The sequence below is a fragment of the Protopterus annectens genome, chromosome 1.part0 (assembly GCF_019279795.1).
Source record: "Protopterus annectens isolate FY-2018-M chromosome 1.part0, PAN1.0, whole genome shotgun sequence".
NCBI lineage: Eukaryota > Metazoa > Chordata > Ceratodontiformes > Protopteridae > Protopterus > Protopterus annectens.
This window is the reverse complement of record NC_056725.1, coordinates 1,062,110,923-1,062,133,958: the sequence shown is the minus strand read 5'-3', so window position 1 is coordinate 1,062,133,958 and position 23,036 is coordinate 1,062,110,923. Positions and strand designations below refer to the sequence as shown.

Genomic DNA, 23,036 nt, shown 5'->3' with positions numbered 1-23,036 from the left:
CTTCCTCTAACCCATAGTCCAAAGGAGAAGCAATTTGAGAAGAGTATGCCAGGCCATGTAAGGGGAGTAGACCAAGGGAGCTGGAAAAGAAACCCCCTGAGGAGGTTTTAATGCCATCAAAGCATTAAACAAATCCTGAGTAAAGGCATGCAGTCACTCTGTAGATCCCTAGAAGCAGGGGAAATGTTTATTTTTTTGTTTCTTTTTTAATAAGACATCTGCCCTCTAAAACTTAGAAGGCTCTGAAACAGGACAACATTCAATAACAGTAGTTGGGACTTCTTCCCTAACTAAAATCTGAGGCACCCCCCCCTATGTGGTTTGCCCTGACCGTCCAAAATGGATATCTGAAAAGCCTCATTGGATGTGCTGAGAGCTGGATCCCCACGGGCCTCCAACCCATTCAAGGCAGAGGAATCATACAACAAAGCCAGGCAAACCTCCAGGTTCTCATTGACCTTGGGAGAAATGTCCAGCAGAGGGTGGACAGAAGATTATGGTCTTGTTTTCTTAACCTTCTTCCTTAATGGCCGACCTTCAGGGTGGGAGGTTCCTTCCATGATATCTCTAGTGAGAAGCTTATTCTCTAGATACAAAACAAAGGAAGAAAGCCTACTTCACAGAGCCTTCAGTACAAAAGCTTGACAGAGCAGGTTGTATGGTTGTGAGAGGCACCTAGGCAAAATAAAGTGTTTGTGGCAGTGTTTATGGGGAATCTGTCTCCCACACTGGCATTTACACTTCCTGTATAACGTTAACCCCAGAAGCAACAAAATGTCAAGAAAAAATTAAACCCCAATGGGGGACTTATCTGCAACAGATGGGAGACCAGCAAACAGGACATATGTGTTCAGATTGATGATCAAGAGATGCGTTTGGACTGGCGGCAAAGAAGTTCTCAGGATGGTATGTCTGGACGTCACCTTTATACCCTACATTATGCGAGGAGCATATGTGTGATAGTACAGCATACCTTAAAGCAAAAGTAGGCTTTTGTATACTGCCTGGATGTCAGGCTACCCGTGGAAGGGAATCCCAAGATGTAAGGAATCCTGCAAAACGTGACTGGAAGGACATCTCTCTGTGCCTTTGAGGAAGTCATGCATAGACCTAGTCGCTGTGCACACTGCTGGAACACAGGTTGTTTTCATAGATACACTGCAAAGGAAGCAGAGCAGTTCAACCTGCTTTGGATATTATGCAAGCCCATCCTGATTTACAGTAGCCTTCTCTGTTTAGCTGCATAGCTCTCCACTACTGAGCAGTGGTATTTTCAAAGTCACAGGTAAATGTGATAGTCATAGGGTGGGGCCTATACCAATGATGCTCCTTTAGCAGCCCAGTGTTCTGCAGTAAGGAAACGTGCACAGTACAAAAGTCATATGTCTCCATAAGACACAACTCACAACACTGTAGAAAATGTAAATGTTGTGTTAGCATTTAGCAGCATGTGCCTGTACCTTTCAATGGAAAGCAATCAGTGCAGTGTGAAATGGTTCATAGATCATCTGAAACTTTGCTAGTACAATTCCCACTACATTTTACTTCTATCCCTAAGGACTTACTTGGCCAGATAGTTACTTGTACATGTATCTAGGTAGTGTCTGATTAGGGTTAATGTGAAGGGTGAGCTTTTACCAGAGGAGAGTTCTTTATGAGAAATATGTAAACCATGACTGAATTCTGTTTATACTGCATTGAAGACATGGGTCTCTTGTGCAGTTTGAGATGCTGCTGGCTTTGCAAATGTGCAAGTTGTGACAGAAGACAGCATCATTAGAGGCTTTGGAAGCTAGGTAGATGTCATCTCACAGGAGTCTGTAGCAGAAGGAAAAGAAAGATACAGCATTAAGGCATTCTGCAGAGAACAAGAACTTGGGCCTTTGATTTTCTTAGTATGGATATACTGGATTATTTCAAGCTGGTCAAGCTTCTAAATACATAAATGACAAAGAGAGCATTATATTTAATTATGGAAGAGTAGAGAGGAAGATATTCCCTAGACCTAAAAGAGATACTTTTGCTAATCAGATGAGATGGTTAGAAGGATATTCTAATGACCATTCTAATGACCACAGATACATGGTAGTAATTAGCTATGAAAGTGACCAGGCTTTCAACAACTGTACTGCCATTGTCATTAATATTTTTGGCATTATTCTTGGTGAGGTAGGATGCTGCTCAAGACTTAATTGCATATTAGTTTGGATGTCTCTCTTCATATAATCTAAGGATGTGTGCCTCAGAATGGCTGGGTATAAAAGAGCCGCAATCTATAGTGCAGCTCTGCTCTAACTAGCCTTCCCTGTCAGTCAGAGGTGGGGTAGGTCAGCATATGTATATTGTAGCCTAATGGAATCTGTTAAAATTCAAGGGAGGATATTTACTAAGAAGTAAAACAAATTACATTACCATGATATAGTTTCTGGTACTACAGCTAGTTCTTAAAGCCTGCTAGCATCTCCTTCCTCCAGAACAGCTTCTAATTGTGAAACACTGGAACTGCTTTGACAGTAAAATGGATAGTGGGAGCAAATGCTCACAACTGAGGATAAGACATTTCCATCCTCTGGAGATTTTTCATGACGGCAGAGTCACCATGAAGGACCTCACTCCTAAATGGTGAATACAAGACCTACTCTTTCAATTTGTTAAGGAGAAAGGACATCAATAATCTGACTGCCGAATGAAAATAAACACCAAAAGAAGAATCTCTGCCTACTGCATCTACAGCATCAACGAATCAATGTGTCAGAATAATTCTTATTTTACAGGCCACATACATCAATTTTTCCATGGCTCACCAGTCTACGGATTAAAATGTTTTCCATGACATGATCTGCAAGTGGAGTGTTGAAGTGAGCTTAATGCCAAGATGGCAGAAGAGTATATCCTTCTGCCATATCTATCCAAAGTCCTACATTCTCTGCCAGATGGAAAGGCAGCCAAGTTCTCTAGCCTCTGGCATGTACACAAGGCACTATAAATTACAATAAATCTACCTTTGAATACAAAAAGCCAACGACTTAATAAATTAGCACTGCGAGGACATCGATAAGTGCCTCTACCTAAAGAGCGGAAAGAACTCTGTGACTATTCGGCTGATAAACCAATCGCAACTTTATTGTTACAAAAACATAAAAAATTAAATAAAAACAGGTACTGAATGAAAATAATCTTGAACTAGGTACTAGTTAAGGGCTTTCACCCAGTATATCCGGGCTTCTTCAGAACTAGTTCCCTATTGACATAATCCGCTGTTTTAAGCCTTTTTTTGGTGCCAAACTACAGTTTGAAATTTAAAGTGATATTGACACTGTTCCATAACTTGTTAACATAAAATACGCAAGTAATCAAAAACTTCTCCAATATATGTAAAAACCTTCTCCAATATATATAAATAAGTTATATAAAAATATATAAACATAAAAATATAAAAATACTACACAATATCATACCTAGTGACAATGTTCATTGTTTTGAAATAAATTATATATATATTGTGCTGTTAGTGTATGATAAACATATAATAAATAAATATTTTGATAATGAGAATAAATAAATGAATGAAAAGTAGAAATATGAATGTGTTGATTAATCATCTTTTCTCTAATATCATAAAATAAATAAATGCAGATAAATCAATAACCATAATAATAAATGGTATTTGACACTATATATTATAAATATATATACATATATATGTAATATAAATAATTCACGTTAAATATAAATAATTCATTTTAAAATTTGTTAAAATTGTTAAATGTTATGGCTTAATTAAAAGTGAATAATCCCAATAAAGCGTACTGTTAAATGGTATGCAGGGAATCCCCAATAAGTGCCTGCTTACCTTGTAACAAATAGAAGATCACGCTTTGTTCGTTTGTAAAAATCCAACACTTTAATGCTCAAAACAAGATTCACCTCTACCGCTCTGTATTAACTGCTTAACAAGCAGTGTTAAACTCTTCAGTTCACCCTGTAATATGAGTTTGTCCTCTCGAATGTTGGACAAACTGTCATTTTCCTTTACAATGCTCGTTGGTAGGTAATGCACTGGTGTGAACAGGTGAAAAGGAGGCTGGTGACCATGAAAGCAACAGAATTTTTTCAACACAAGGGAAACAAATTTTAAATACAGGTACTGTTACACCTCAGTTTCATTTGACTGATGTGGACCAACATGAACAATATGTTAATAATATGCAGGGTAAATTAGTACATCGGAACACAAAATGTACTGAATGTGGTGAAGAGCAAGCATCCGTGGACAGTTTGGATATTTCCAATGGCCAGGGTGCTCATAGGGGGAGAGCAACTAATGTACTGGATATACGTGAATCATTTAACAGTAGCAAAATCAATCTTACTGATTTCACGTTTGATTTTTCTGTATATGACATAAACGAAGAAGCATTAAGAACTGGCACCAAACCTAAGCGAACATTCCCTTCTAAAACTTATTCTACTGTTGCTGGACAAGGTACACAGCACAGTAAAGGTACTGAAAAAACAAATTCTGATTCAGTCCACACCTCAGATAAAGCAGACAGGCAAGGTGTGGGCAACAAATTTAACAATTTTTTGACTGCAAATTACCAAATGGAAGATTTTAAAAGTTGTAACAATTTATTGAATCCTGATGTCACTGAATATGGGAATTTAAAAAACATGATCTTTACATTAGGTAAAAAACTGAAAAGCATAAATGGGCTTAAAATAGACCATGTTTATCTAGGAAAATTGACAAGAAAATAGTTCCTATGGGCTTAAGATTTTTTAAATTGCCCCTAGGACTTGAATTGTCTGGTGAAGCAAAGAAAGAATTTAATGTTTTTTTTGATGAATGTGGATTCAATTTCATGCGCTTACTTATGAATCATAATGATGAGAAACTTAGCAAATTAATTTTAGAAGCAGAAAAGTTAAACAATAGTATTATTAAAGAACTTTTATTCCCTGAATGGGAAAATTTATACAATAAACAATATCAGGAAACAAATAAGTGGATTTTTAATATAACTAAGCGAAAATTCAAAAAGTTAGAAAGGGATAGTGAACAATATAATAGGAATACAGCTTACATCTGGCCACATACCAAAGATAAAGTTGACATTTCCTACAACAATACAAGTGAAGTTACACAGAAGAGAGGAGAAAAGAGATTAACCAATTATCAAGGTAGAAATAATTATAACTTGCAGATTTACAGGGGATATGCTAATGAAGGGGATTTTCAGATGGCAAAGAGAGAATACACTCAACCATACAAGAATGGGTATCAGAATTATGCGAGGAAGAAGAGGTTTTAGAAGGAAATTTAGAGAATGAATTTAATTGTAACCCACTAGTGAAGGGAAATGATATTGTAAAAAGTGGTAACAGTTACAGATATAAAAATTTCAATATATACAATTATACAGATTTAATAATAGATAAAACACATTTTGATTTATTTGTGAAAGGAATTAAATATATTCCTAACCCGAAATTTGACATGGTAGACACTATTATTGATTTTAAGAAATTTATTAGAAAAATTAATTTAAATATTTATTTTAATAATTCTGACAAATCTGATGTTAGTAATTCTGGTTTTCATATTAATTCAAGGACACAGTTAAAGAAAATAAGTACATTCATACCTCCAAGCCATCCAAAAGTGGAATTATATGAAAAATTACTACTAGAGAAATATAGCGACAATCCGGAAAATTAAAACAAATAACCAACATTAATAATTTAACCCAAGAAGAGGAAAAGATGCTACTGAATATTAGAGACAATCAAAATATTAGAGTGATGAAACCTGACAAAGGGGATGCGGGCAGTTCTTTATGACAATATTCAATACACAAAGAAAATTTATGATATACTACATTATTCTGGGAATTATCTGCCGATTTCCTTGAATGAGCTAAATATAGCTCATTTCAGGATAGATTCCTATGTAGAGGAATATTATATAGAGGGAAGAATCACTAAAGAGACATATGATTTTTTAAAAGTGAAGTCTCCAAAATTAGCTACCCTTATAGGGATACCCAAGGTACATAAAGACGTAGTAGACCCCCCTTTGCGACCGATAGTCTCAGGTAGCAAATCCAAGACTTTCCCGTTGGGTAAATATATAGATACCAAACTAAAATTTTTATATGAAAAAATCCCATATATGGTAAAGGACTCCTGGATTTTCTTGGAAAATTATCCAACTAAAAGGAATTATGATAATATTTATTTCCTCACTATTGATTTAATTGATTTATTTTCTTGTATACCCAAAGACAAAGGATTAGAAGCATTTACTAGTAGTATTACTAAACATGGGAATATGCAATGGGATGAAATTTGTTTAATAGAAGAAATGATGGCCATTGTATTAGACAATAACTTTATATTCTTTGAAGGTGAATATTTTAAACAAATGAGAGGGATTGCGATGGGAGCAGCATGTGCTCCCATCTATGCTAATCTGGTGATGCTTCATTGGGAAGAAACAGTTTTATTTAACAGTGAATACATCACATATTATTCATGCTTTTTGGATGACATTTATATTCTATGGGAGGCAGATGAAAACAGATTAGAATCATTTTTAAATTTTTTAAATAGTAGTAGTGAATATTTAAAATTCACATATTTGTTTAATAAAACAGGAGTACCCTTACTTAGATACCTATATAACATATCAAGGCCAAAAATTAAATTCTACTATATATAGAAAAAACACTTTTTCTAACAATTATTTAGAATACACTAGCTGCCATCCTGAAAAATTAAAGAAAAATATTTTTAAGGGACAATGTGTACAGGCATGTATGCCTGTATGATGTATGACATCAGAAGATGAGTATTTAAAAGTTGAACTGGATTTTATAAAGGATTTATTTATACAGAGGGGATACCCTGTTAGTATGTTGGAAGACACAATCCAATATATCATTCAACTTAGAAATATAAGATATAAACCTTTATTAGGTAGTAAGTATATAGTTGAAAAACAAGGGGGAAACACACTTCCAATCAATGGTAATAATATTAATATAGAAAGGTATAATATAGCATGTATAATACAGTTTAATATGGCTACAGACTTTATTAAAAAAATTATAAATAATTTTTGGTATATTATAGCCGATGATATCCATCTTTCTAAAATTGTGTGCAGTAGACCCAATTTTATTTTCAAAATGGGGAAAAATATCAAACAGATAGTAGAATACAAATATAATAACAAAAACGGAGTAAAGGTGACCACTTATGGGACTAAAAAATGTGGGTCCTGTAACCAATGTAAATATATCTCAGAAGAGAGATACATACAGTTAGACAATGCACATAAAAACTGAGTTATAAGTAAGACAGGTAATTGTAACAGCAAGATGGTCGTTTATGTAAGTAAATGTCAAAAATGCTCAGGTTTTTATGTAGGTAAAACAGAGAGGAATTTTAGAAAAAGGATATACGATCACATGTATTGTATAAGAACTAAAGATAAAAACAATGCTCTTTATAGGCACATTGATAGGGAAGGTGTAGACCATGAATTTAAATTCAACATTTTGGAAGTGATAAAGGCAGATCCTAGGGGAGGTAATTGTAAAAGTATATTAAATTATAAGGAAGCGAAGTGGCAAATTTTATTAGATGCCACAACACCCCCAGGATTAAATGAATATATAACAGTTAAACCATTTTTGGATCCATTTTAGATAACTTCCACCACTTTTAATTAAGCCATAACATTTAACAATTTTAACAAATTTTAACGTGAATTATTTATATTACATATTTATATTTATAATATATAGTGTCAAATACCATTTATTATTATGGTTACTGATTTATCTGCATTTATTTATTTTATGATATTACAGAAAAGATGATTAATCAACACATTCATATTTCTACTTTTCATTCATTTATTTATTCTCATTATCAAAATATTTATTATATGTTTATCATACACTAACAACACAATATATATATATAATTTATTTCAAAACAATGAACTTTGTCACTAGGTATGATATTGTGTAGTATTTTTATATTTACATATTTTTATACAAGTTATTTATATATATTGGAGAAAGTTTTTACATATATTGGAGAAGTTTTTGATTGCTTACATATTTTATGTTAACAAGTTATGGAACAGTGTCAATATCACTTTAAATTTCAAACTGTAGTTTGGTGCCAAAAAAGGCTTAAAACAGCAGATTATGTCAATAGGGAACTAGTTCTGAAGAAGCCCGGATATACTGGGTGAAAGCGCTTAACTAGTACCTAGTTCAAGATTCTTTTCATTCAGTACCTGCTTTTATTTAATTTTTTATGTTTTTGTAACAATAAAGTTGCGATTGGTTTATCAGCCGAATAGTTACAGAGTTCTTTCCGCTCTTTAGGTAGAGGCACTTATCGGTGTCCTCGCAGTGCTAATTTAATAAATCTACCTTTGGGAATCTTTCTGGAACTTTTACCACATCAACAAGACACCTGTAAAGGTGGTCAGCCTTCTTGACTGCAGATAGGTCAGAGTCTGGGTGCTTCAAGGTTTTGAAGAAATAACATTCTTGAGGTTAGGCAGAGGCAGAATGACCCAGGTTTTGGCATCAGTGTGACCCTGACAAGAAAGGAGGCATTTCTTGGAGGAACAAGAATAAGCAACCCACTCCAAAATGTAACACACCATCATAAGTGCAACGTCTGGTATGACTTATGGAAATCAAGGATATTAATGAAGAGAATCTAGAGAAGAGAAAAACACAAAATCTCTAATTATATCAGACAGGACCCTTCAAAATCCTGATTCTGAGCGGAAAATATCCCAGAAAGAAACACCCCCCCTTCTTAGGTACTTCACTGGACATTACTCTGGCATATACGGATACAGTTATTCCTTCACTTGCTGACTAGGTATATGAGCTACTCTTTCTGGATGATTTTCAACCACATCTTAAACCATGAGACACAAATAAGTTAAGAGTACACAGACAAGTTACAGACTTTCAAACAGCATGTACTTTTTTACATGATAAACAAGTCAGTGAAACAGAAAATCAAAGTTTGCCAGAAGTAATCAAAACAGGCACAGGAAAAGCAATCCCAAGATCAGTGGAGGCTACAGCTGTTGGAAGGGAGGGCACATACCTCATCTGGTGTGCAATGTAAACAGAATTAGTTGAGGATCCTGTGATACAGCCATGAAAATCTGTACTTTATTCTTGAGAATACTCTCCTTCACCTACCAGAGTTTCAAAGTTCTGCAGTAGCACAGCAACTACAAAACACCCACAAACAACAGCATGAGGAGCCTGTGGACAATTTCAATTAATGTGTGTGTGCGCGGGGGGGGATGAAAGGAGATGAACTTAGAGGATCAGTGACAGACACACAGATGACTATCAGGTAGAATGTGGAAGGTGGATGTCTGTCTATCACTTCCAGATGTAGAATAGGGAAATCCTGCTGTCCTCAATGTCTGCAATGCTAAAGATGCAAAACTGGTTGAAGACTTTTCACTATAAGACAACAAACTAGTGAAGGAGCAGAAGCCACTAAAACACTGGTGGACTCTGCAAAGGAGGCAAAACAAAAGTTTCATCCAGGGTCTGTAGATACCTTAGCTTGGCCCTGCCTACTACATGGCCATTGTTTTGTGCAGGGCCTTCCATTCAGCAATCATGATATGCAGACACTATGAATGTCAACATGCTGGGTTTACAGATAAGACGTGCCTCAACTTTTTTTGTTTCTAAAGGTTTGCTTACCAGAGGGATGCAATGACAGTGACAAGAGTTGTCTTTTATGCTTCAAACACAAGCAGTGCATGTGATGATCTGATTCACAATCAGGTGACTAGAATGCTGTTTAGGTGGTCTGTGCTTTCCTCAGCACTAAACCTAAGAAAACTGAACAGTACAAGCAGACAGAAAGCTGAGGACTGCTACTGTGTGCATGATCAGAAAACTATGCAGGGGCATGTTGGTACAGGCCAAAGAGGTTACAAAGTGCATTTAAAAGAACATGAGAATAAAAATGTTTGAGAAGCCTTTAAACATGGCTCAATACCTGTTTGACTACACCCAGTGCAGACACCAGAAAGTAAGATGAGACTGACGTCATACTTTTTTTTTGTTTTGTTTTTTTGGAGGTCACTATGTTAGTAAGCAGCAATGTTCTTCATAACACAAATATATAAAATGAATCTTTTGGCTTTAAAAAGTGAATTATGTAAAATAAAAATGACAGCAAAGTATATATATAAATAATTTATTTACAGAGTTAAAATTCAAAATAACATTCATACTTCATATAACATATTACATCACACAAAATGTGATTAATTTGCTGAGAAAGCTCTGTGCTAAGAAAGGTCCCGGCAGCTGGTGCTTATGTCTTTAAGTACAGCATTTGGAAAGTTCACTTGCTGTTCAAACCACTTTGCCACTGTCAAGAGCTGTTCATCATGGAATTTACGACCTATAAAGTGGAGTCCAATTGGCAAACCTCTCTGTGACAGTGCAGTAGGAACAGTCACAGCTGGTAGGCCTGCAAATTGAACAAATACAACAGTTACTCTCAAATAATAATTTAAAGTGCACAAAAATGTAAAAAAAATTGAAATGGTAAGACAAATACAGAAAGATACAGAAACAAAATGAAATCGGACAAAACAAAAGAATAACAGTAAAAGTATCACACCTACACAGGCAACAGCATTAGCTGCTACTTTTTTTAAATCTGACTTTGAAAAAGATATGCAACTTCTTTTTACTTGCTTGTCAGCTAAAAGAACAACCTTGCAACAATGTTCAGAGTTTAAAATTATGCACTGTAAATTGAAGTGTTTATAAAGACATATGCATCTACAAAGCAAACATCTGTGAATGGGAGAAGATGGAGGAAAACTGTAGAAGACAGATGGAAATGGATAGGATCTCAGCCTAGTATGCTTGATACTTAAACTCTGGCCTCATAAAAAGTTTTGAGGTTCCCTAATACAATAGTAAACAAGTATATTCCAGGATACCTCTCAACTGTACAGATTTTCGCAGAGTGTCTAGATTTTTGCCTCATATTTTGGTCTGTTTCTCATAGAATTGTGATTTTCTGGCAAATTGTTGAGGGTTGAAGTCAGAAAATAAAAACAGACACTTGGAGTTTCAGACTTCATACCCTTCAGAAAATTCATGCTAATGCAATACCTATTATTCTATCAAGCTTTCTAAGTTTATAAGAACAATATTTCAAAATTGTCCCTATTTTTGGGCCTTTATCCCCCATTATTTATGGCTCTGTCCAGATTTCTTCCTGTAAGAGGTTGAGAGGTATGGTAGTAGTAGTGTTGCCTAAATGAACTAACCACTTGACACACGCAGGGCCCACAGGCCACTAGATGAATAAAAAGCAGAATCAAGGCTGACGCAAACTTTGCCAGAGAAGGATCTTCTTTATTAGTATCTTAAATCCATTAATTAATGCTTCATTTGATCAAAGATTAATTGCACAACTTTCTAATGCCTTATAATTACTCTAAGTAAATTACTGGGCAAATTGCTTTCTTATCACACTAATGCTATTACTTAATGCAAATGTATGAAGCACATAGTTATCTTCTCAGTCTTGATCTTTGTTGACTCACTTCAGTCAATGAAGAATGAGAGAGTCCATTATGACAGTCCTTCATGGGTTCAAGGATCATGATAACTTTCCAGATCTTCAGTCTGGTGGTTCAGCAAGTACAGCTACAAGGAAACAGTAGAGGCCTACAAGTTGACTTCCAGTCACCTAACTCTGTTCATTGAGAATATGGCAAATTTGTGCATCTTGTGGGCCTCTGGCATATCTTGTGAATTTTTATGCAGGTTGAGGTAATGCTTCTTCAGCTAGATAATGACCAGGGCAGCCTTCCTGCTTTGATAAGTACTAGTGAGAGACTAGATACAGATGGTCAGTGACTGCATCCTACCTTTGCCCTACAGAAAATTAAAGTTCTTCTTCCAAAATGTTTTGACCCTGCATGAAAATATTTCTTTTCAGAAATGTCACTGCTTTTTATAAATCAATGACACATCTCCTCTTTAAACTTCAAAAGACCATTAGGTACTTTAGCTGGCACCAGCAGCCAAATAGTTTAAGGCGATGAGATTGTCAAAGGAAAGATTGCTATCCAATTGGGTCCCCAAATCCCTAATTACTTCTTCCGTGTTTAATGGATTACCACCTATGTGGTAATTTGTGGGCACTTTGTTTTTCCCAAAGGAGATGACTATGCACTTTTTGGCATTTAGCTTTAGGCCATGGTTCTGGCACCAGTTATCCATCTCTGTGAGACCCTTTTGGAGGATGTCTGTGTCAGTTGGCGAGTCAATTATGGCACCCAGTTTGCAGTCGTCTGCGAACTTGGTCAGCCATAGTTCTCCCGTGTTAGCCTGTACCTCAGAGAAATATATACCGAACAAGAGAGGTCCCAGGACTGAGCCTTGTGGGACGCCACTAGTAACTAATTTAGAGTCTGACATGGTTCCTGCATTTCTGACCATGTGGGTTCTATCCTTGAGCCAGTTTGCAACCCATCTTATGACATAGGGGTTGATATTTAAGCTGGAGAGCTTATTTATGATGCCAGAGTGGGGTATTGTGTTAAAAGGCTTTTGCGAGGTCCAGGTAGGCTGTGTGGACTACCTTCCCTTCATCTATGGCATTGGTGACTGTTTCAAAGACGTTAACCAGGTTCAGGAGGCAGGATCTGCCCTTAACAAAGCGAAATTGGGTAGGATCCAGCATCTGCAGGTCCCCAACATCTTTGTTTATGAGCTCCATGATGATCCGCTCCATAGCTTTGCAGACTAGGCTAGTCAAACCTATGGGGCGATAGTTTCCAGGGTCCATTGAGGCACTGCCTTTGTGGAGTGGGACCACTGTTGCTGTACGCCATTCCTTGGGTACATATCCTGTACTAAGGCTAACTTTATATGAGGTTTTAGTTCTTCTTGGAGCTCATGTAGGATGCAGCCCGGGACACCGTCCGGTCCCAATGATGCTGTGTTTTTTGCCTTGGAGAGGGCAGCTCTCACCTGGGCATCTGAGATGTCAGGGAGGAGACTCTGTTGGGATAGGCATTTGCTCTTTTGGGGGGAAGGGGGGGAGAAGTTTGCACTGAACCTGTCTGCCAGGATGTTTGCTATGTCTGTGGGTTCAGTGTATTTTTTGTCATTTTGGATTAACTCTGAACATATCTGGGAGTTGCCACCCAGGTTTCTAACATAACTAAAGAAGGCCTTGTGATTATCTTTGGTGTCCTGTGCAATTTTTCTCTCGAAGCTGGCCTTGGATGATTTTATGAGGGACCGTAGTTTTTTGCTAGTACTGATCAGAGATGCCTTCCCTTTTAGGGATTTAGCTCTATCATGTAGCAGCTTCCTCCTTTTGTTGTAAAGCTGATTTATGGCTGGGGTCCACCAGATTGAACACCTGCCTTTGGAGGATTGGGTCTTGGTTTTATTTGGGATTGCATGATCCATGCATTCCTGAAGGTGTCCTTAAAATGCGTTTATAAAGGTTTCTGCAGTTTGGGTTGTAGTTTCCGCTGGCCTGGGGGTTTGAAGGATGTCACCTTGGTTTTGAGAAGTGTGAAGTTAGCTTTTGAGAAATTTTTTACTGTGGTTTTCTGGGCTGGGGGTGGGGTCGGGATGTGGATGTCCAGTGAGCTTAATTTATGGTCCGATCTTACCAATGAGGGGTATACTTCTGGTGTGGAGCATAGAGTCCCCATGTTGGTGATGATTAGGTCCAGTATGTTTTCTCCTCTTGTGGGAGTGGTGACTAGTTGTTTCATAGCATTTGAGTTTATAAATTCAAGGAACCTTTGGGCTAGGGCGTTGGGGCTTGAGTAATGCTCCCAGTCTATGTTTGGGTAGTTGAAATCACCAGTATAATGGTGTTTGGAGAGACCTTCATATTTCTCCAGTGTTTTCAGGAAGGCCGAGTGAGGTTCCTGAGTTTGGGAGAGTGGTCTGTAGCAGGCTATAAACTGAAAGGCAGTTTTGCCCACTGTTAGTTGCACATGGATGGTCTCTGCTGCTTCGTGCAGTGCCACTAACCTGGAGGTGTGAGTATCTTTGATGAATATGGATACTCCCCCTCCTTCTGTGGTTCGGTCCAAGTTTTGGGGCTGAAAAGCATGGTACGAAGTGTAGCCTGGTAGTGCTGGTGTGCTCTCGGGAGCCTTGAATCAGGTTTCTGTTATTGCACAGATGTCGATATTCTCCATATTGAGGAGAGCTTTGAGAGCGTGCATCTTGAGGTTTAGACTTCTGGCGTTTAGTAGCGTTAACCTAAGTTTCTTTTTCCCTGTGTTATCTATGGAGGTGGGTTTGTCCTTTGAGCCTTGCCTAAAAAAGGCACTATGGGGGTGGCAAGAGCCTTTGCCAGTATCCAAAAGCCCAGGGGTGACAGGTGCAATCCATCCCTAGCGAAGCAATGTGGCTTCTCAAGCATGTCATCCCAGGCTGACAGACACTGGACCACCTTTGAATGATACCAATAATTTAGCCAATTGTTAAAATCGATCATTTTGTCTTTATACTGTGGCATAATTCTTGGTGAGGGTAAGATGCTACTCAAGGTCAGGGTCATACCGGCCTGGGCTACATGATCAGAGAACTCCTCTATGTCCAGGGAGGTATGTCTTGGGTCATTCACACCAGCATGGACAATGACGGAGTCATATTTGTACTTGCTTTGGAGTGATCTGAGTGCTTGCGTTATGTGGCGGATCCTGGCGCCCGACAGGCAGCTTACCGTGACCCTCTCCTTGTTCAGTCTGGTGAGTGGGACGTCAGTGTGTCTGACAATAGAGTCACCTATTACAAGTGTATCAGGTGTGTTGTTTAGCCTTAAGGGCTGGGTTTGTTTGGCACACTGACTTTGTGAATTATGTGTTACACGTGTTTTGTTTTGGGGTAGCAGGTGCTTGGATGTCTGCTTTGGAGGTCTCTGCTGCTTAGGCAGATTCTTATTTAAAGCCTCTGAATATGTTTTGGTGTGTTTATGTGTTTGGTTAGACGTTGTGTTAGGTCTATGTGAGACTGGATTTGTGGTGTGTGTGGTTACCATCTCCTCCTGACTGCCTGGGCTAGTACTGAGTTGAGAGAGCTCAGCCTCCAGTTTGGCTATATGGTTGCATCTCTCACATAATATTTAAGTTTGTTGGGAGGAGGAGAGGGTTCTCTGTGTACATGAGGCAGTTGTAACATTGCCTCAGGATTCCCAGATTCACCAGCTGGACTGGAGAGGAAACCAGCATCTGTCCTTTGGTCATGCCAGAAAAATATAGGTAACTCCTTTATAACTGATAAAAAAGGACCAGTAGGGGCAGAGTGCTCAAGGGAGTATCTAGAGATGTAGTGCTTTTGGTTTAATAGTGCTAACTTATATAAAATTGTTTGTATGAGCAAGTGCAGGGCTTTAGATAGAAAATAGAGTCCTTATTTTAAGAGTTCTAAGGGAAAAAGTGAAGAGTAGACTTTGTGGAGCCGAAAAAGTTTCAAGCCCGATTAAGCGGCGCTGCCCGATGCTGTGCTATGCGCAAAATCACGCAAAGCCACGCCAAAGCGGATTTTATACAGGGGGACTTGAAAGAGCTAGAAATTAGCCCAGAACAGCCAATAAACTACAAGATTCTTGTGCTGGGATCACTCCTCCAGGGACAGATAGGCTGCTCAAAGCTCCCCACTCCCACTGGTGAACAAAGAAGCTTCCTTCTATCCAAGTAAGGAAATGGGCAACACAGGAACTATCCAAAAGTCCAGAATACAGCAACGCCTGTATTAGGGACTATCCTCCTAGGTCAGGAAAGGCGGGAAACAAGGATAGTTTTTTGTTTATTTTCTTTTTTTGCAAGACAAACAGCAGAAAATGCAGTAAATATTTAACACAGGCTAGCGCACTTGAGTCTGTAGCCTCAACAGGTAAATTCAACAAGACAAACTTTTAAAGTGCAGGTATAAATTAAATGTATAATAAGCTTTAAACAGGCAAAAGAGCAGATATAACTCGTTTTTCGGTGAGAAAGGACAGTCACAAAGGTAATAGCAGAAAAATATACTTAAATCAGGTAAGAAGTCGCTTTGTTTTGTCTCTCTGCTGCTAGCACCACTCTGCAGGACCACGAGGAGCTTTGCTGAGTAGGAACAAGCGCATCTGCAAATGAAACAAATAACTGATCTGTAGTTCTGATATCTTTTGTTCTATGTAGATAGAAGCGCAGTTGCCTATGAACACCCATCCAATAGATGAAGTAAGTATTCGCCTTTGTTTGAGTAATTTGGAAAGAAAAACAGTGAATTGATGGACTGGTTAATATGGGATTCGGATACAATTATGGGCAAAAAGGATGCATTAGTCCACAGTTTAACCCTATATTTATGAAAAATTAGATACGGAGGCTTCACAGACAAGGCCAGAATTTCTGAAATTTGTCTGGCAGAAGTAATGGCCAATAACAGTAATGTTTTCCAAGAAAGAAATGTGCTGGTTCAAAAGGTGAACTGATCAAGTTTGCAGTACCAGATTAAGATCTCATGGAGGGACAGGACCTTTAAAAGGAGGTTTCAAAAGGAGTGTGCCTCACAAAAAGGTTTTACAAAGTTGAAATCCACTATGGAAATTAGAAATTGTTGCCAACTAAACTTAAGTTGAGAATGCAGTGAATACTGGGGCAAAAAATGGGTCACTATGATGTTGAACAGCTCAGTGTATGAATATCTTCCATTTACTGGCATAAAGCTTCCTTGTTGATGGATTAAGGGAAGATAGCAAAATGTGGCGACCAGGAGACGAGAGCATAGGTTGGTTATTACTGGAAATGGAGAAACCAAGCCATCAGCTTGAGGTTGGGAAGTTTCAGATGAATCAAGCCTGTTGGGTGAGACAGAAGATCTGGAGCTGGGTCTAGAATCCAGGGTTAATGAACTACATGAAGCCACAGGAAGGGAAACCAATTCTGTCAAGGTCAATAGGGTGCAACAATGAGGATAAACTTGTTCTTCAACCTGGCAGCTCTCTGTAGGAACTTTGGAGTCAAAGGAATTGGGGGATAAGCATAAAGTAGACTGGGGGGGGCAATCATGGAGAAGACAATCCCTCAGTGACTCCCCCTGTGGGGGGATTAGGGCAAAGTAGCTGCTGCCCTTGTTGTTTAGGGAAGATGCGAAGAGATCGCAGCAAGGCTGGCCCCACTGTTGGAAAAACTCTTCTGCTACATCCTTGTTGAAGGACCACTCATGAGATAATAGAATGTATCTGCTCAGTTTGTTTGCTAATACAGTGGATTTCCCCAGAATATGCATTGCTATAAGAAAGAGGTTAGAAGAGATCACCCATTGCCAAATCCTGAGTGCTTCTCAACACACGGGTAAGATCTGGTTCCCCCTTGTTTGTTGACATACCAAACTACTGAGATGTCTTCTGTTTGAATCGCAATCGTTCCTGAAGAGAAAGCATTCTGAAAGGTCTGCAATGCTAAAAGCACTGCTCAACTCTAAGGCAATAATATGCAAACTGGCCTCTTCAGGGGACCAATTTCAGGCCAATAAAGCCAAACCCAGAGTGTGTTGCTTTACTAGCCTGAAACTGTCCATAAACAGACTTCAAAGAAAAAGTCATGGACATTCAGAACTGCCATTTAGCTGAAACACCTGATGTCCTTAAGGGGTAATATATATATATATATATATATATATATATAAATATAAATATATATACATATATATATATATATATATATATATATATATATATATATATATATATATATATATATTCCATGTCACCTCTAATATGAGGTTTAAGGAATCACACAGTGAAAAATCTAGCCTTGCTAGATTTTTATTTTTATTTTTTAACTGGTTGGTTCTTCTATGTGACTTTTTTACTCACTGTTTTAGTTTTTCTATATATCTGGACAAAGGAATGCAGTTAATGACATCATGGGATGTGCAGAAACTCTCTTCACTTTCATAAAAAAAATCTTTATGGTGTTCCTTATCTAGCTCTGACAAAGGACTAAATGCCACTATGCTGAAAAGATACTTATTTTTTCCTCTTGCAAGTAAACATTACATAGCTTGATTACAACTAATTTGTCATGGCACCACTGTGTACTTCATAGGCAGACTAAGGGATACAACGTAGTGCAGTACTGAACAGTAAATGGGTACAAGTGCAGCTGCAGCTAGGCATGTTAAGTTTTAAAACTCAAAGGATTGTACATGCCTAAAAAATGTTATGCAGGAGACGTAATGCTGTGAAAGGTTAAATTGTTGAGCACCCAATAATGAAGTAATGGTCATAACACTACTAACTTATTTCCTTTGCTTATCTGGATTGATGGGCTGGGTCCACAGACCTTTTCCAACCATGACCTGGGCCAAATGGCAGTTGCAACATTTCCACCAGTTAATTACATTGAAGGATACTGTACAATTCAATAAGGGAGAGAGAATTAGTAATAAGCAACTGGAATACAAAAGTTACAATGAACATATGCTAATATGAAGTAAGGGTAATATGAACAGTTGACAAGAAAATGAGTCATTTTAAGAGATGAAGTAATATGCTATCAAAACAAATCACATTTGTACATTTTTATGAGTACAAAAGTAAATAAAAATGAGATATATTCAGCTGTGCAAGCATTAGCATGATGCTTGATGCCAGTTTTTTTTAATCTAGTGTCAATGCAGCAAAACTAGTACTAGAAATTTAACCAGTTCCTTTTTAAATATACTTATTTATGGAGTTACCTGACATTTTGAGGTAAACAGTTCCAGGCTGCTGGTGCAAGCTTTCAGAAAATCTCTTAATTCTTTGGAAAAATGGACAGCAATATTACATTGTTTGTAGATGACAAAAGGACATAATGGGCTTGTCTGTACTGCAGTTTATCTGCTACTGTCAACAGCAAGAGCAGTTTAGTAATCCGTATGAGAAGCAGTTAAGAGGCAGAGTAGCCCCTGCGGTTCACTGGCAGCCAGATGAATTTTTCCATTGAGTAGCATTGCTGGTCTGTAGAGACACCTAATGATCCTGTTTACTGTTACTTTAAAGTTATGGGTGTTTCAAGGGGAGTTCAGTGCAAATAAAAATAGGTGGCATTCTACTTTGAGCATTATCATTTGTAATGCTATGTCCCTCCTAGACTTTAGTGGAAACAGATTTGATCAACAAACACGGACTACAAAGAGCATCAACAGTTATGCCCAGGTATCTTTTCTCTGCCATATTCTGTATCCAACTACAGGGTAATTCACACAAAGCTAAGCTATCCCTGACTTTCTAATGTTAATTATGTCTGCAATAAAATATGGATGGTGCTCCTTGCTGTTCATCTCTTAGCTGCCCTTTGTAGTAGTAGCAGTATTTTAGTCAAGCCTGACTCTTTGTGACCTCAAGGGCTTTAGCACGCCAGGCCTCTGTCTGCGAAAATTTTTTTTTTAGTTGTTGCAAATTCATACTCTTTGCTTCATTAATGCTGTTTAGGTATCTTGGCCTCTATCTTTCCATTCTTCATCTGTCTTCAATATTTCCCCATTATCAGTGTTTCTCTTGTGAGCCTCGTCTTCATATTATGTGGCAGTACAGGAGTTTTAGCTTTTACGAACAGATTTTCCAGTGAGTAGTTTGGACTTCCTTAAATACTGATAGATTTGATCTTCTTGTACCCCACAGAATTCCCACAAGTTTTCCCCAACACCAGCTCAAATGCATCAAATTTCAAGTGCATACCCATACTTTTAGTCCAGCTCTCACAGTCATGTGATATTACTGGAAGAAAAAAACATGGCTTTGAATACAAAGAATCTTTGCTTACAATGTGACATCTTTGATCTTTAAAATCATATACAGATTTGCTATAGCTTTCCTTCCAAATTTCCTAGTTGCAATCACTACCTGCACAGATCTTTCAGCTTAGGAAAATAAAGTCTGCTACTGCCTTCACTTCTTTCCTATCTATTTCAAATAACTTAATAGGACTAGATGACATCAGCTTTAAAAAAAAAAAAAAAAAAAAAAGAACAAGCCACCTTTTACACTTTCAATTTTCACCTTCATCAACAAGATTTGCAACTTTTCCTCACTTTTAGCCATCAGAGTGGTATCATTCACATACCTAAGGTTGTTGATATTTCCTCCCAGTGATTTTCATTCCTGTATCTGATTCATCTGACCCAGTATTCTCCATGATACATACAGAGCAGAAATTGAATAAATAGGGTTACAACACACATCCCTGTAGTACTCCTTTTTTAATCAAGAACCAGTCAGCTGTTCCATATTCATTTCTGTTACTTCTTGTTCTGCATACAGATTCCTCAGGAGGCAAATAACATGATCTGGTATCCCCATTTCTCTAAGAACGTATGTGCCACGATTTCTTACAGTCACCACAGTCAAAAGCTTCGGAGTAGTCAAAACAGAAGAGAAATTTCTCTTGCTTTTTCCATTACACAACAGATATTAGCAATTTGATCTCTTGTGCCTCAACCACTTCTAAAAAACAGCTTGCACATCTGGCAATCTTGGTCCATATACTGCTGGAATCTAAGCTTGCAGGATCTTGGGCAATACCTTGCCAGTATATGAAGAAAGTGCAATTGTTTTATAATGTAAACATTTTTTAGCACTGCCCTTTTTGGAATTGGAATATAAAACTGACTTCTTCCAATCCAATGGCTCCTGCCCTGTTTTCAAAAACAAATTCAATGCAGAAAAGCAACACCATAATTTTCCAGGATATTAAGCAATTCATCAGAAATTCCATCACTTCCAGCAGTCTTTTTTTTTAGCAAGGCTTTCTGGGGCCCATTTAACTTCACTCTCCAGGACGTCTATCACTGGATCAGAGAACACAATTCTATGCGAGTCAGTGATGTTGGGGTCCTTCTTGTATACTTGTTCTACATATTCCCGTCACCTTTTCTTAATATCTTCTGCTTCTGTTGGGTCCCTCTCATCTTAGTCTTTTATCATGTCCATTGTTACCATGAGGTTTCCTCTTAATATCACTAATTGTCTGTCATTCTCATTCTGTCTTATTCTTACAATTCTTTGTACTGCAAATGTACATATGCCTCCTTATCCATTCCACTATTTTCTGAAACTACGCATTATTTGACATTTTTTCTTGTCTTCATTGCCTTTTGCTCTCCTCCTTTCCTCAGCCTCTTCTAAAGGCACCAGAGGTGGCCATTTTGTCTTCTTGATCTTCTTTCAATTTGTTATATTGTTGTTGCCACCTCCTGGACAACATCTCAAACTTCTGTCCACAGTTCTTCATGTTTTTTGTCCAGCAGGTCTAATCCCCTATAGGTTCGGAGGTGTTTACTAGGCTAATGACCACAAGGGCCTTTTTAAGCCTAGTCATGCATTCCAAATCTGACAAGTTCTGATACCCTTGATAAGTGCAGGCATGGGCCTGTGAGATGAACCATTTAGAGGCTACCTGTTTGAATTGGAGATATAGGTGCCAAACAAGGGATGAATTTCCATTTTCCTATCCAACTGTCCTAACTGTTGGGTTAGGGAGGAACTCTGCTTCACATGGATGGGGAGCCTGTTCCATAGACTGGGTAGTCTCTGGGATACATACCTATCTCAACAGCAGGTTCTATTTATATCACAGGCAAGGTACAAGTCTTTAGAATGGGTAATTCTGGTACCATTTGTTTTGTGGATATGCAGGAGCTCCATCAGAGTGGGGTCTGACAATGCCCTGTATGCCAGGCATTGATCTCCCATCAAAAGCCTGTAGGAGACAGAATACAGGGATAGGGCCTTGAGGTGGTCTGCATAGGACACATTACTTATGCCCAGTATTCTTTTAGTGGGCAACCTCTGTGGACGTTCCAGCTGTTGGATATGCCTGGTTAGGTACATACCAAAGCGGGCACTGTACTCAATGATAGGCCTGATGAATACCGAATACAGTGGAAAAATGACTTCCTTGGACTTAGATGCCATACATTTGCTTATAAATTGCGCAACATAGAATGATTTCCTCACCACTATAGACACGTGTTGATCAAAGGTTAGATTACAATCTGTGTGTGTCCCCAAGTCCCTGACTACTTAAAACCTATTTTTCACCTCCAACACACATACACTTGGAATACTTCTGAACCCATATCTCATTGGTTTGGGCATTTTTCTTGTCTTCTTTAATTTACTTCTAAGCTTTGTGATAAGAAGCTGAGACAGCCACAGTCACCTCCAGGTCTTGTTTTTCCTGACTGTATAGAAGTCTTCCATCTCTGACTGCAAATAAATAGTCAATCTGATTTTGGTATGAAGCATTTTGCAATATCCATGTATAAAGCTGTCTCTTGAGCGGTTTTTGTTACGACTACAGAATTCCCCTGCCGGAATATTGGCAGTCTATGCCACATTTAATTTTGTGATCCAAAGCCAAACCTGCCAATTACTTCAACTGAACAAGCAAACCACTGAGGTAAAACCAGTGCAATACTTTAAAAAAAACATAAAATGAAAATAATATGCACTGTTCCCTTTGTACCTTAACAGCGCATATTATTTTCAATTATTTCATTGCACTTTGACTACCAACTTCAGCACTTCAATCACCTACAATAAATGGAATATTGTAATTTCTTTTTCAGCATCGTTTCCAAAAGAAACTGCAGAGCCTCATAAAACTGGTCAACTTCATCCTCTTCAGCGTTAGTATTTGGAGCATAAACATGCAGCACTGTAATGTTGAATGGGTTGACTTGTAGTCTGAGCTCATTCTTTTTTGGGTTGTAACCAAGCACTGATTTTGACACCCTTTTATTAACTGTGATGGCTACAGTATATATATTTTTTTGCAAGATTCTTGCCCAAAGTAGAAAATCTGATGATAATCTAATGTAAAACAGCCCATTCGACTCTATTTTACTTCACTATTTCTCTAGATGTCAGTGGTTATTTTGTCATCTAAGCCTTAACCAGATCAAGTTTGACTTCTTAAA

At 37.9% G+C, this 23,036-nt stretch overlaps 1 protein-coding gene across 2 annotated transcripts in view; it reads right to left on the bottom strand.

The window, feature by feature from the left end:
* Window positions 1-10,259: 10,259 nt before the first annotated feature.
* Window positions 10,260-23,036, bottom strand: part of QRSL1 (glutaminyl-tRNA amidotransferase subunit QRSL1) — a 679,774-nt gene continuing 666,997 nt past the window's right edge. For both annotated transcript variants that reach the window (XM_044064940.1, XM_044064949.1), the window contains one exon: window positions 10,260-10,554. In XM_044064940.1, the coding sequence (XP_043920875.1) occupies window positions 10,370-10,554 (185 nt within the window). In that variant the 3' untranslated portion in view covers window positions 10,260-10,369. The remainder of the gene's footprint in view (window positions 10,555-23,036) is intronic.